We start from the raw sequence: 13,741 nt of genomic DNA, 5'->3' as shown, positions 1-13,741 counted from the left end.
AATGTAGTATCAGTGGCGAAATCTTCAGGGGCATAAGAAGCTGGGTGGTCACCAAGATCAGAGAGTGGTACTGGTGAGAGATCAGGTGGGAGGGAGTTGAAAAACAGTGTACTGGCCCAGTCTTGTTCATACCATACACAGCAAGTACATCGAGGCGGGAATAACCAGCAAATTTGCCCAAGTGGTTCAGGATGGCAGTAATGGGATACCTGTGCTGGAGGGCAGTGCTGGGTAGCTAGGGGAAAGCCCAGGAGCTGCCTGCACTAGGCCTGCCCTTAGCCAGGGTTATTAGTTCCTCACTTGGGTTGAACACTAAACTTCTCAAACTATTTGTACAAGTGAAAGGGATGATACTGGGGAGAGAGTCAGGTTGTGGTGCCAGGCGCCATCCTGTGCCTGTCATGAGTGCTCGTTCTTCATTGGCTTCCTGTCTCATCATTTTCCCAATGCCACCAGAATCTTTAACTCCAACCAGAGAGAGCTGGTCATTACTGGGTCCCTTTTGGTTTTACAGATTTCTGGAGAGAAGAGACCATCAACAGACCTGGGCAAGAAACCCAAAAGCCAAAAGAAGAAGAAAAAGAAGGACCCCAACGAGCCCCAGAAGCCTGTGTCAGCTTATGCCCTGTTTTTCAGAGACACACAAGCAGCTATCAAAGGGCAAAACCCAAATGCTACATTCGGAGATGTTTCAAAAATTGTTGCATCCATGTGGGACAGTTTGGGAGAAGAACAAAAGCAGGTGAGTTTCTGATCTGGTTTGTTACAGCTGTTGAATTGGTTTTATTTTTCTACCTCCAGCGAGTTAGAGTCTGGCCCAGCATGGTAGAAACCGTTTGGAGCTTAGGTACCCAAAGGTGTATGCACAAAAATGGAGGCTATTTTCAGGAGTATTGTTGAAGTGCCCTTTGCCACTAGAAGCAAGGCTTTAGGGTTTGCATGCACAATTTTGAGCTCCTAATTCTATACAGTAATTGTGTGACCTGGCCCCTGGATAATTCCAGTGGAAGTAAGTTCTCTCCACACACAAATCTCAAGAGCAGCTATATCATAATGCAGTGCAGCTACAATGAATCAAAGATAGTTTTTTATGAACTTGTCCTGGAATGCTCACAACCTGCTGCATGCCATTTGATAGAGCTGTGGGTCAGAAGCCACTAGAGAATATGTTCTGAGTGCCTCTGTCCTTATCGCATCCTCCAGTGAGCACACACAGATGGAGTTCTGCATGCAACAGATTTTTTGAAGTTTTGTATTCAGAGCCTGACCTATCAAAGCTAACATTACAACTCCCATCCCACCACACTGCATGTAGACATGTCGGAGACCTGCTAGGTGATCAGCTGTTAACACAGTGCATCCTCTAGTCACATCTTTACTGTTGCAGTTCACAAGTAATTAGCCTTGCTGGCAGTATTTCTAATAGTCCCTAAAGGAGTATGTAGAGAATACACTGATGGCTGCAGTAATATTAACTAGGGCACAGAGTAGAACTGTATGGATTTTAATGGCAGTTACTCTACTGGGGTGAGTTAGAGTGATGGTGTCAGGTCAGATTAGGTCTAAGGCTGTATTATTACTCTGACTTCCATAGAGATGGTGTGGGGGTGATGTGCCCCAACCTCCCTCTCTCCCTGCATGGATCTCCTGGCTCTTGGGGCACTCTCTGCAGACTGCGGGGAGGTAGCCAAGTTCGGGGAGGTAGCTCAGGCTAGTACCACTGGGAAGGGATCGAACCACACACAGAATATCTCCCACCTGTGCAGGTCAGGGGATATGATCAGGCTCATACCGTTGTAGTGTCAAAGTGAAGATAGCCTGAGCTTTAGAGCTGAGCTGCTTGTGCAATGTGCTTTGCACATTGGAAAACGTAATCCCAACTATACATATAAAATGATGAGGTCTAAATTAGCTGTTACCACTCAAGAAAGATCTGGGAGTCACTGTGGATAGTTCTCTGAAAACATCATAGAATCATAGAATATCAGGGTTGGAAGGGACCTCAGGAGGTCATCTAGTCCAACCCCCTGCTCAAAAGCAGGACCCATCCCCAATTAAATCATCCACTCAGTGTGCAGCGGCAGTCAAAAAAGAGAACATAATGTTGGGAATCATTAAGAAAGGGACAGAAAATATCATACTGCCTCTATATAAATCCATGGTACGCCCACATCTTGAATACTGCATGCAGATGTGGTCACCCCATCTCAAAAAGGATATATTGGAATTGGAAAAGATTCAGAAAAGGGCAACAAAAATGATTAGGGGTATGGAACGGCTGCCATATGAGGAGAGATTAAGACTGGGACTTTTCAGCTTGGAAAAGAGACGACTAAGGGGGAATATGGTAGAGGTCTATAAAATCATGACTGGTGTGAAGAAAGTAAATAAGGAAGAGTTATTTACTCCTTCTCATAACACAAGAACTAGGGGCCATCAAATGAAATGAATAGGCAGAAGGTTTAAAACAAACAAAAGGAAGTATTTTTTCATACAATGCACAGTCAACCTGTGGAACTCCTTGCCAGAGAATGTTGTGAAGGCCAAGACCATTAACAGGGTTCAAAAAAGAACTAGATAAATTCATGGAGGATAGGTCCATCAATGGCTGTTAGCCTCTGTTTGCCAGAAGCTGGGAATGGGCAACAGGGGATGGATCACTTGATGATTACCTGTTCTGTTCATTCCTTCTGGGGCATTTGGCATTGGCCACTGTTGGAAGACAGGATGCTAAGCTAGATTGACCTTTGGTCTGACCCAGTATGGCCGTTCTTATGTTCTTTGTCCTTTGCAAAGAGATCCTTCATGCCATTGGGAAGGAGGGGAGGGGCTTTCCTTTGGGAAGTAATTTCATTTGAATAATATAAACATTATTTAAGACAATATAAATCCCTTGTACACATGCAAAAGCAGGGAAATTCTCAGGGCTCGTTATTACAGCCAGTCATGTAAAATAAGCCTAGACAGGAAACAGTTTTGTATGTGCTGATTCACTGTTCTGGGGCTTGCTTATAAAGTACAATAGCTTCTCTACAGATTGGCAGCCTCAAATCCAGTGTCAAGGCTTCAAAAAAGCCCAGGAAGCAGATCTTCAGTGTAACATCTCACAGGGAACTTCCCTACTCTGTAACCATCACACAGCTCTCAGTCTGTTTCACGCAGAGATTTCTAGGCTCAGTTTAGCTATTCTTGTTGATGTTGAGTCAGTTACAAAAGCCCTGTAATTGCCTATTGCGAAGACCCCAGGGCACCCTTTTTTGGTAGCACGTGTGTCTTTTTATCACAAGGAGAGAGATCTGACATTCTCTGCAATTGGTCTCTGAACCCAACCGTTCGGAAATTCACCGTTCTCTCCTGAAGCACAGAGCCCTAACTTTAAAGGCTTACTGACAGCTTAGGGCCTGCGCCCTCTGTCACTGAGCTCCCAGTGCTCCCACTGCCAGAATTCCAGGTGGCTACTCTTAAGAGAGGAGCAGCAAATAGACAGAACCAATTGAAACGAAAGTTATGACGGGAAATAGTCCCTGTTGCTTTGGGTCAGGCACAAACAGCATGGATGTATTTCACTCCGGTGGTGTAAAAGCCATTTTATTTAACTGCAAAGATTCATGACTCTCCACACTAGTGTTGTTTGCCAGGCTGCATGAGGCTTCCGTACTGTCTTCCATACCATTTGTATTGGTTATTCCTTGATGTATTTTGTTTTCTTAAGTTCTAAAGAAATCTATAACCTGTGTAAATATAAAAGTGCCAATTGAGAGAAGTACATCATTCACCCTGAGACACTGCAGATGACATCAGAACAGGGGGGTCAGGGGGCCATGGCCCCCTCACTTTTTATCTACCATAAAGCCAAGCGATGGGGAGAAGGAAAGGGGCCTCGGGGGAAGGGGTGGTGCAGGGGCGAGGCCTCAAGGGAAGGGGCTGCATGGGGGTGGGGCGTCAGGGGAAGGGATGGCACAGGGGCGGGGTCTCGGGGGGGAAGGGGTGAGGAGGGGCCTCGGGGAAGGAGCGGGGCCACAGTTCGGGCACTGGTGGCTCCCCCACTGTTAGTAAGCTTCTACCACCCCTGCATCAGAAACCCAGAATCAGTTGAGAAAATGAATATTTAGATGACTTCTAAATTGTGGCTAAAAAGGATTTTTCATGCTTCCTGTCCTTTACATGATAAACCAGATGGTCAGTCTAGTTCTGGTGGGTGCTGTCAGAATGTGCATAGGCCCTTTTCACATGATGCAATGCTGCAACCCTCAGTCACTCCCGTCAATGAGTGTTTATTCATGCAAAGGGTCCCACTGACTTCAATGAGATTACCAGCATTGTGATCAGTGGTTGCACAATCAAGCCCGTATTCTGGTTATTATTTACCCAGTGGACTTTAACAGCTAGGGTATGGCGTGTAAAGTCTTGGACATCCCTTTCTATGGCAGTGACCCTTTTGATGGTTTGCTGATCCGATCCTCTCCCATCTCTCTGCTGCTGTGGTCTTGTCTCCTGAATACACCATAACTTCTTATTACTAAACAGCCCCAAAGTCCTTCCCCTAGGTAAAAAGTACTCTGTTCCATTTCTCTGACCCTGCTCTCACTTAACACATTCCCCTCTGCTTTGCTCCTACAACCAGACCTCCTGGAATTCCTCTTGACTTCACACCTTCTCTGTCGTCTTACATCTTAGCTCTCTGTAAGGTGTCCAGCACCATCCTCTTGCTGGGATTCATCCTGGCTTTGACCTGGCCTCTACTGAAATTCTTAATCCTGAAATCCTTAACTACTAGTCTTCCTAAATTATTACTCTCTGTACTTCAGCAAGTCCAAAAGGTTGGCCTATGGAACTCATTGCCACATGATATCATTGAGGCCAGGAACTTAGCAGGATTCCAATAATAATTGAACATTTATATGGAAAATGAGAAAATGGTCACTGTTTGGGACAGGATTCTGAACTAGATAGACCCCGAGTCTGATCTGGTCTGGCAATTCCCATGGTTCCTAGGAATGTTCTTTCTTTCCAGGTCAGAGAATCATACCAGTCTTATCCTCTCTGTCACCTTCCCTCTGGCTTCTCCCCTATACAGCCGTTAAACCAATTCAAAATGGCTTTCCTACGTTTCAGATCTCTCCAGGGCCTTATTCCTCCTCCACATCTCTGGCCTCATACCCATCTGCTCCCTGGCTCCGACTCTGATCTCAGTTGCACTGGTGTGGTACAGAAGTAATCCTGGTCAATGTAACCAAGACAAAAACCAAGCCCACAGACTCCACTTCTCCATTCTGGGACTTCTTTCTGTCCCCCTCTTCCATGCTATCCACAGCAGTTGGTGCTTTTTGCATGGGCTGCACCCTTCATCTGGAAATTGGCCCTTCCCCCCATCTCTAAACCATGGAGCCACTTTCACTTCTAGTCATTAATAATCTGCTAAAAACCTACCTTCCCCTGTAGCTTATGGTTGACTCTCACAGTAAATCGTCCTATGACACCATATGAATTAGGACCCTCCAGGAATGTAATGGGCTAAATTTACCCCTGATATAACCCCATTAACTTTAGAGAGCCACGGGAGAGGACTCTGCCTTCCCAGAGAATGGAGTAGCTGCGTAAAGGCCCTTCTAGCCCAATGGCTGGAGTAGCCCCCAGGGGCCCTCCCTTCTGCAGCATCCGGTGGAAGAGGAGGACAGGAGGATTCATGCAGACTACCCATGCGCCCCTCATACCCTTGTGTGCTACCATACCAGACTCCATGCCCTGTAGTCCTTCCACCTCCCCCTTACACAGCTGAGCTGCATCAGTTCTGCTGCCAAGAGACCCTCTGCAGAGCAGGGGTTGGAATTGCCCCTAGGTTTCTGACCCCTCCCATGTACAGAGCCCAGGCATATCTGAGTTATAGATGTACAGAAGAAACCCAACCCAGGCTTCGGAGACAGCAGCTTTCTCAACCTTTATTCCTGCCACTTAATTTCAGCCCTAACTGCATCTTCTTTTCTTAATATGTTAAAGATGTCTCTGTGGATGGGAGACCCAGTTTCAACCCAGCCCAGCTGAAAATTGGGTTTACATAATGGAAACACTGGTGCAACCCCTGCCTGAGCAAGGTGCAAATGCTCAACTCTAATTAACAGAAGGAATTAAACCAGCCCATTTTTCTTGCCTTCTAATTCTCCCTTATTTTCTTTTACAAGAGAGCAGTGGCGCTTGCCATTTCTTTACACATGCTTTATAAGTGGCTCAATTTCTCTCTCTTTCTAATTGATTTAATTAAGTCATTTGTTCCTTGTCTGAATGCTTAAATATTAACTTCCTGGCTTTGTCTCCATCTGTAAACATTTCTCCTGCTACAATTACCCCCTCCGCCTGAGGCCCTGGCAGAGACGACACTATTTATCTTTGACTCCGAGGCTGCACTGGTGGTTTGTGAGATGGGACACGTTTGTTCTTGAAGAGTTTGGCTGGATTATGGTTTGTTTAGTCCCTATTTGCTTTCTCTTGGCCAAGCTGCCAGTATTTCCAGTCTCCTTCATTTACATTCCCAAGCAAATGCTAAGGAAAAAAAGACAGGTTAAATTAACACAATTTTTTTGATATATGAAAACACTGACTGGTGCTTAGAACATACAGTATATAGGGCATTTCTTCTAAGCATCTCAAAGCATGATACAATCCTCCTAACTGTAAGGGTAGCTAAGCACTTGAACAAATTCCTTAGGGAAGTTGTGGAATCTCCGTCATTGGAGGTTTTTAAGAGCAGGTTAGACAAACACCTGTCAGGGATGGTCTAGAGATAATACTTAGTCCTGCCTCAGTGCAAGGGGCTGGACTATCAAGGTCCTTTCCAGGCCTACGTTTCTACGATTAATGTATTAACTCAAACATTCCTTTGTAAATAGACAGGTAAGCATCATTATCCCTATTTAACAGATGGGCAAAGGGAGGGGCCAAGAAGGTAAGTGGCTAGAACAGTCACTCAGTGAATCTGTGACCGAAATAGAAATAAAAACCAGGAATCCTGACTCTCAGCAGTCGCTTTTCTAGACTACAATTCACTAGATCCTCTGAAAAGACACTCTAGTGTTCATTACTGGTTCTAATACATGACTAGCTCTGGAGACATGGACTTTTTAAAATGTTTATAAAGTATCTGAAAGAAATTTAATTTACATTGTTTTTCACATGGAGATAATCTCTCGGTAAGGTCCATGCAAAGTATGAATGGCAAGATTGCAGTCTGCCACAGAACCCAGTGTTCAGAAAGACATAACTTTAGCCCCATAATAAACGATTCCTTACAACAATGAAAACCAGACAAGCAATGAGCCAAATCCTGAAGGCCTTACTCAATTTTTACTGAGTTCTTGCTCAGACAAAACTCCCATTGACTCCAACTAGGTTTTTCTGGCATAAAAACCGTGGATTTAGGGATATGTCCCCAGAATGTTATTGTGTAGCTGGCATAACATAGAGACCCCAGCCTTGCATTCCTTGCATGCACACACAACTCCCATTGATGTCATCAGGAGTTTGGGATCTGCAAGGTATGGTGGATCAAGACTATAGATAGCTGATGTTCTCAAAAACAAACTAGGGAAAAGTAGCGTAGATGAAATGACTAGAAGGTGGATACACAACTGGTTGAAAGACCATACTCAAAGTGTAGTTGTGGATGGATCTCTGTCAGACTGGGAGGATGCCTCTAGTAGGGTCTCACAAGGGTCAGTCCTTGGTCCACTGCTATTCAGTATTTTCATTAATGACTTGGATAATGGAGTGGAGCATATGCTTATAAAATTTGCAATCCGGTGGGTAGTGAAGACGTACCCTAAGAGTAGTTAAGCTCAGGAACAGTCTTCCAAGGGTGGTTGTGGAGTCATCATCACTGGAGGTTTTTAAGAAGAAAGGTTGGACAAATGTGTCAGGGATGGCTTAGGTTTACTTGGTCCCGTCTCAGTGCAGGGGGCTGGACGTGGTGGCCTCTCAAGGTTCCTTCCAGCCCTAAATTTGTATGATCCTATGATTTTAAAGAAGGCAAAAGTGTTCCCAAGTCACTAGTCAATTCAGACAATATTTTTATGCATTATTTGCCTCATTGAGCTTTCCACTTTTTATAAGAGGATAACTGGAAGTGAACTCCTCCCACAGCCCTTTGGACTTGATAGCTCTGTTTCGCTTGGACAAAGATTGCAAACCTTATCATTTCTTGTTTTCAGATGGTCTCAAACCTCTCCTTGCAGGTGAGTTTTGGTGCAAGCTCTTCCAGATAATGGCCAGGATGAGGCAGGAGGGGAGGACCAAGGGCAGGGGTTTGAATCTGGTTGTCTGATGAATCTATTTTTAGCTGAGCGGAGCCATTGCATTATCAAGTCACACCTTTCTAATACATGCTGACCGTTTCACAGCACATGCCCATTAAGTATTACAAATACATTGATCCGTCTGTCCCTATATGCTACATTTGAAAGTTATATATGGTATTGAGTGAACCCAGCCGCCATATCTGTGCTGGTGAAGGATGGTCCATAAATTCCTTGCCTGTGCCAGTACCTTGGCCAGGATCACTACACAGAAGGGGTGGGCAAACTGCAGTTCGCAGGCTGGATCCCGCCCACCAGCTGTTTAAATCCAGCCCTTGAGCTCCTGCTGGGGAGTGGGATCTGGGGCTTTCCCTGCTCCGGCGCTCCAGCTGGGGAGCAGGGTTGGTGGCTGCTCCACGTGGCTCCCGGAAGCAATGGCATGGCCCCCCTCTGGCTCCTACACGTAGAGGCAGCCATGGGGTTCCACTCTGCATGCTGCCTCCACCCCAAGCACCACCCCAGCATCTCCCATTGGCTGGGAACTGCAGCCAATGGGAGCTGCAGGGGCGGTGCCTGCAGACGGGGCAGTATGTGGAGCCACCTGCCCATGCCTGTGTGTAGGAGCTGGAGAAGGGACATGCTGCTGCTTCCAGGAGCCGCTTGAGGTAAGCACCGCCCGGAGCCTGAACCCCTGAGCCTCTCCCCACATCCCAACCCCCTGCCCCAGCCCTGATCCCCCTCCCGCCCTCCAAACCCCTTGATCCCAGCTCCACCCTAGAGCCCGCACCCCCAGCTGGAGCCCTCATCCCATCCCGCACCCCAACCCTTGCCACAGCCTGGAGCCCCCTCCCGCACCCTGAACTCATTTCTGGCCCCACCCCGGAGCCCGCACCTCCAACCAGAGCCCTCATCCCCTCCTACACCGCAACCCCAATTATGTGAGCATTCATGGCCCGCCATACAATTTCTATTCCCAGATGCGGCCCTCAGGCCGAAAAGTTTGCCCACCCACGCTACACAGTGTATCCAATCCCTCCAGTTAGAGAGGGTGGCCCAGTGCCAGTCCTCCTGGCAGGCAGAATCTAATACCCTCCCACAGCTGGCTGATTGGCAGTGTGTGTTAATTTGAGAGACACTGCATATGGCTTCTCTACAAATTGAAGCGAGACGCTGCTGTTTGCCACATACCTCTGACAGCAAGCAGAGGGTTAATCCTCTCTCTCCTTTGGGTTGCTAATGATTATATGCACTGGAATAGCAAAGCTGTAGCCTTTTATTTGCCATTGAACAGGTGCTGCTGCTCCCACAAAGCAAATTTGCTTTTTTCTCCTGATGAAATAAGCAAAATAAAGGTTGCTTCCATCCCATTTCAAATATGTTTTTTCTTTCTCCTCCACTAACTGAAAGACAAACACAGACTGGGAAACAGAATGCATATTATGCAAGAAAACCTATAATCTAGGAACATCTTTGATTAGAAGGCTGCTGTCACAGACGTGTATTTCTTAGCCTTTCTTTTTCTTCTGGTTTATCACTTGTGCCTTTTGTCAGATTGTTCCTTCTTCTTCTCTTCCCAGCCTCTTCACAATGAATCTTCATTTTCCCTCTGACACACTTGTATCTAAATTCCTCATTTCCTGCCTTTTTTTATTTATATCTGTTGCCTGGTGATTTGATCATGCTGTGGAATACAGGATTAGCAATCTCCCTGTCCTTGGGTACTGCTCAAGGACACCTGTTCAACAACTTGCACCATTTCCTTCCCCTCCTTAACCCTTTCGGGCATTGAACTTTGCCATGTGCAAATAATAATAAATATAATAAATAATATTAATAATTTTAAATACCATAACCACTACTTTTACAGTACATTATAATCTTCATTCTTCAACAGCTGGCATGGCCTTTCCTAAGAGGCTTACACCGAAATCTAAAGAATGTGACACTAAAAAAAAAATAATAATACACAGTCTTTGAACTTTGCAAATAGTTTAGCAGCTGTTCCTGTAGAGATAGCTTATACTTTACTCAAAAGTGAAATGCTAATTCAGCTATTATCATCAAATGGGATACCTGTCTTTAGTAATCCTTCAACTCCCAGCTTCCCGTATAATTCCTTGCCACAATGTTATTTTTTTCATTAAACAGCTACATTCACAATATTAGAGAGAGGTTTAAAACGAGCAGGCTGATTTGACGCTAACTGTGGCAGATCTTGAGGATCGGATTGAAAGGAATTCTTCTAATTCTGCAGAGAAGATTCTATCCTGGAGCAAGCATGGAGTTTAGGCCACCTGTCAAAATGCAGTTAAGATGCTGGAATCTAGTTAATGTTAGCACCATCTAGAAGAGCTTAGGTTATCCAGAAAGGTACCATTCAGACGCTACCTTACTGGACTGACTAGGTTCAAGTAAGTCGGCCAGAGGCTGTTGCATTGGGTTCCCAGGGATGAGGTGCAAAGTGCACTGCTCTCCAGTAGGGCTAGCTGTTCCACCTGGAGGGTGTGGCATGTATTTAAACATGTGGGCAAAAAGGTCATGCTAGAATAAAGGAGGCAGTCGAAGCCTTTACTCCTCTGTCCCTTAAAAAATGGAGGAAGAATCTGATCTCTGATCTTCTTAGAATGCTTTAATGGTTCTCCAGGATGACCCTGCAGGAGAGGGGAGTGGGCCCTCGCTCCTGTTTGAGGGAGGCACAGTCCTAGCACTGGAATTGGTGTGAATAGCACAGGATCCCACGGGACTGCTGTCATTACAGGGCATGAGTTCTTGATGATGAGAGCCCTCGCTGAGGAGCTCTGTGACCATGCCCATCTGCCTCTGTAGGTGACGCAACAAAGGCCCTATCCATGATACCCAGACAGCTGTGCCAGGGAGCCAAACAATTTGGTTGTCCCCCAGCCTGGCTATAAATGTAGCTCAAATCTGTGGTGCAGGTAACCGTGTTTCATACCCAGGTACAGCCTATGCTATAAGTCTGAACCAGGTCAATAGGCAAATCAGAGGGAAACAAAATGGCAATGAGGTTCCCTGGCCTCTTGGTGTTTATTCCTCCAACAGCTCAGCTGTAGTTAGCTGTATTGATTGACTGAACCATCCTTCTCATATAATTTTTCTCCTCTTCCATGAGCTCAGCCTCTCTGATCTTGTTGCCTGCTTTAATCTCCTCCTGGTTCAGTGGTTCTTGTCCTGTTCCATCTCTTTACCATGAGCACCCCAGGACCCTACCTCATTCCTTATGTGTTGCCTTTGGTTTTCCAAGCCAGCGACCCCTGTCATTGCCCTGACAGAGAGAGCGAAATACATTAACCTGAAACATGGAGCCTACTCCAAGAAGCTTTCAGAGATGAGGTGTGCCCCTTTAGAAAAATTTCATGTTCAGCAGTGTAGTTAAACTCTGCCCAGGCCAGTGCAACCTCCCTGAAGTCAGTGGATAGCACATGTATAAATCAGGGCAGGAGTTAGCCTTAGTTCGGTGCTACTCTATTCGTCTCCAGCAGGAGGTACCAGGGCGAAGACTCCAGGGTATCATCATTGCCTCCTGCTTGTCACTTGTACATAAACAGCCCATGCCTGACTCCAGGTGATAGTGGGTGAATTGCCACGGGCTGGGAGATTTTGTTTGGCTGAGATGTCCAGAAGCGATTCTGCTGCATATTGAAAAGTTACGTGAATGATGTGGCCTCCTCTTCCCCCCGCACCCATTCCCTTGTCTCCCATCCTCTCTTCCCTGACCACGTTTCCTGTGTCTCACTCCCCAAAGCCCTATTCTATCTCAGGGGAAAGACCCAAAGGGCTCTCAGCTGACATGGTGATGGGGGCATCAAGACACCTGCATAGAACAGAAAACCTCAGATTTCCTTGGTCGTTGCTGTCAAGGTCTCTGGAGTGGCCCATGGCTGTGAATGCCCACCTCAAGAAACAGGGCACAAACCCCGAACTGGTTGTGTGTTGTATACTTAGATTTTATCCACCAAGTGTGAACAAATCAAGCACTACAACACCCTCAACATGGAGCCACAGACAGCCCCCTTGGGCACTCCAGTCTATTTTGCCACTCAGGCAGGCTTGCCTTAGTGATAGATGGTCCCTTACACCAAAAATCACAATAATATTCAGGTTACTCCCAGTCCCTAAGGACCAGTCACTTACTCCAGGTCAGGTGCACCCTAGATCTCTCACCAAAGTGAACACTTGTAAGCAATCCTATAATGAACTAAAGGTTTATTAACTAAGAAAAAGAAATGAGAGTTATTTAAAGGTTAAAGCTGGTAAACACACACACGAGTTACAGTCTTAAGTTCCAAAAGATGAGAGTAGCTGCTATAACATGCAAGATTTATATGTCCTTTAGGGCTAGCCCATGCTAAACAACTGGGGACCCCTTGCTTATGCTTCAAAACTTCACCCCTCAGAATTCAGGCAGCATAGGGATACAATTTCTCTTTAACAGGGATTTTTATTCCCTTCCCCTCAGCATTCAAACTGTGATGGGATGAGGGCGTAGTTTGACTTCTGTATTTGGGGAGACAAGGGGCTTAATAATATGTATAGGTCTAACTTCTGGATTTACTGATTGTTAGTGGTAGTTAAATTACAGAGTACTTGAAATCACAAATACAGTTTACATTCATTATTTAATCACCTTTATTTTTTTTATTTTTCCTCAATTATTTGCCTTGTATACCAGCTACCACTTAAAGAGCAGCATTCGCATAAAAAAATTATTGAATAAACAGAACCAAGCACTTTCATGTAACTATGAATCATGTCTCCCTGATTTTAGAGTTACATAAACATTGTCTTAATATAAAAATACTGTATTTATCTTAATGTAGAGGCAATTGTCTTTCCCTTTAGTTAGCTTTTCTCAGTTTTAGATAGAGTAAAATGGACCTAAGTTAAAACAGAGTACTATTTTACTCAATTTAAAACTTTTAAAGGTCACAGAGTCACTTGTCCATCGGTGTTTTGCATCATTCTATAGAATCTAATAGAAAATTATATCTCTGCTATAGGTTTTTAGAGTAATTTCTCAAGGTGCTTGATCTAATTCCTATTGAAGTCAATAGGAATCTTTGGCAAGATCTACACTCCACACCCCTGAGCGACATAATTATATGGACCCTACCTCTCCTTCTTCCCGCCCCCTCCCTCCCCCCCCCAACGCAGACAGGCAGAAGCGACCAACAAAACCTTTTATCCATTGATGCTTCACAATGGCTTGTCTGGTCTACCCAGGCCTTTTGTTGGGGAGGAGATAACGCCTCTTGTGGTAAACTAGCATTTCACACTTGGTAATGCTTCTCCCCAACTGTGGGGATTTACAGTCTTAACAAACATGTTAATAGGTACAGAGCAAACACTTAAACATTACCTTATACGATGGGATACAGATATTATAAGTAAGATTAAGGCATGCAGCATCCTACAATCATTTCATAAAGTCTAAATGC

The 13,741-nt window shown here is 45.3% G+C and overlaps 1 protein-coding gene across 4 annotated transcripts in view; it reads left to right on the top strand.

Moving 5' to 3' along the window:
- TOX2 (TOX high mobility group box family member 2) overlaps positions 1–13,741 on the top strand; it is a 257,019-nt gene that overhangs the window by 212,807 nt on the left and 30,471 nt on the right. For all 4 annotated transcript variants that reach the window (XM_048820163.2, XM_048820161.2, XM_048820162.2 and 1 more), the window contains one exon: positions 515–742. In XM_048820163.2, coding sequence (XP_048676120.1) covers positions 515–742 — 228 coding nt within the window. The remainder of the gene's footprint in view (positions 1–514; positions 743–13,741) is intronic.

The sequence above is a fragment of the Caretta caretta genome, chromosome 13, assembly GCF_965140235.1.
Source record: "Caretta caretta isolate rCarCar2 chromosome 13, rCarCar1.hap1, whole genome shotgun sequence".
Lineage (NCBI taxonomy): Eukaryota > Metazoa > Chordata > Testudines > Cheloniidae > Caretta > Caretta caretta.
This window is presented reverse-complemented; position numbering and strand designations above follow the sequence as displayed.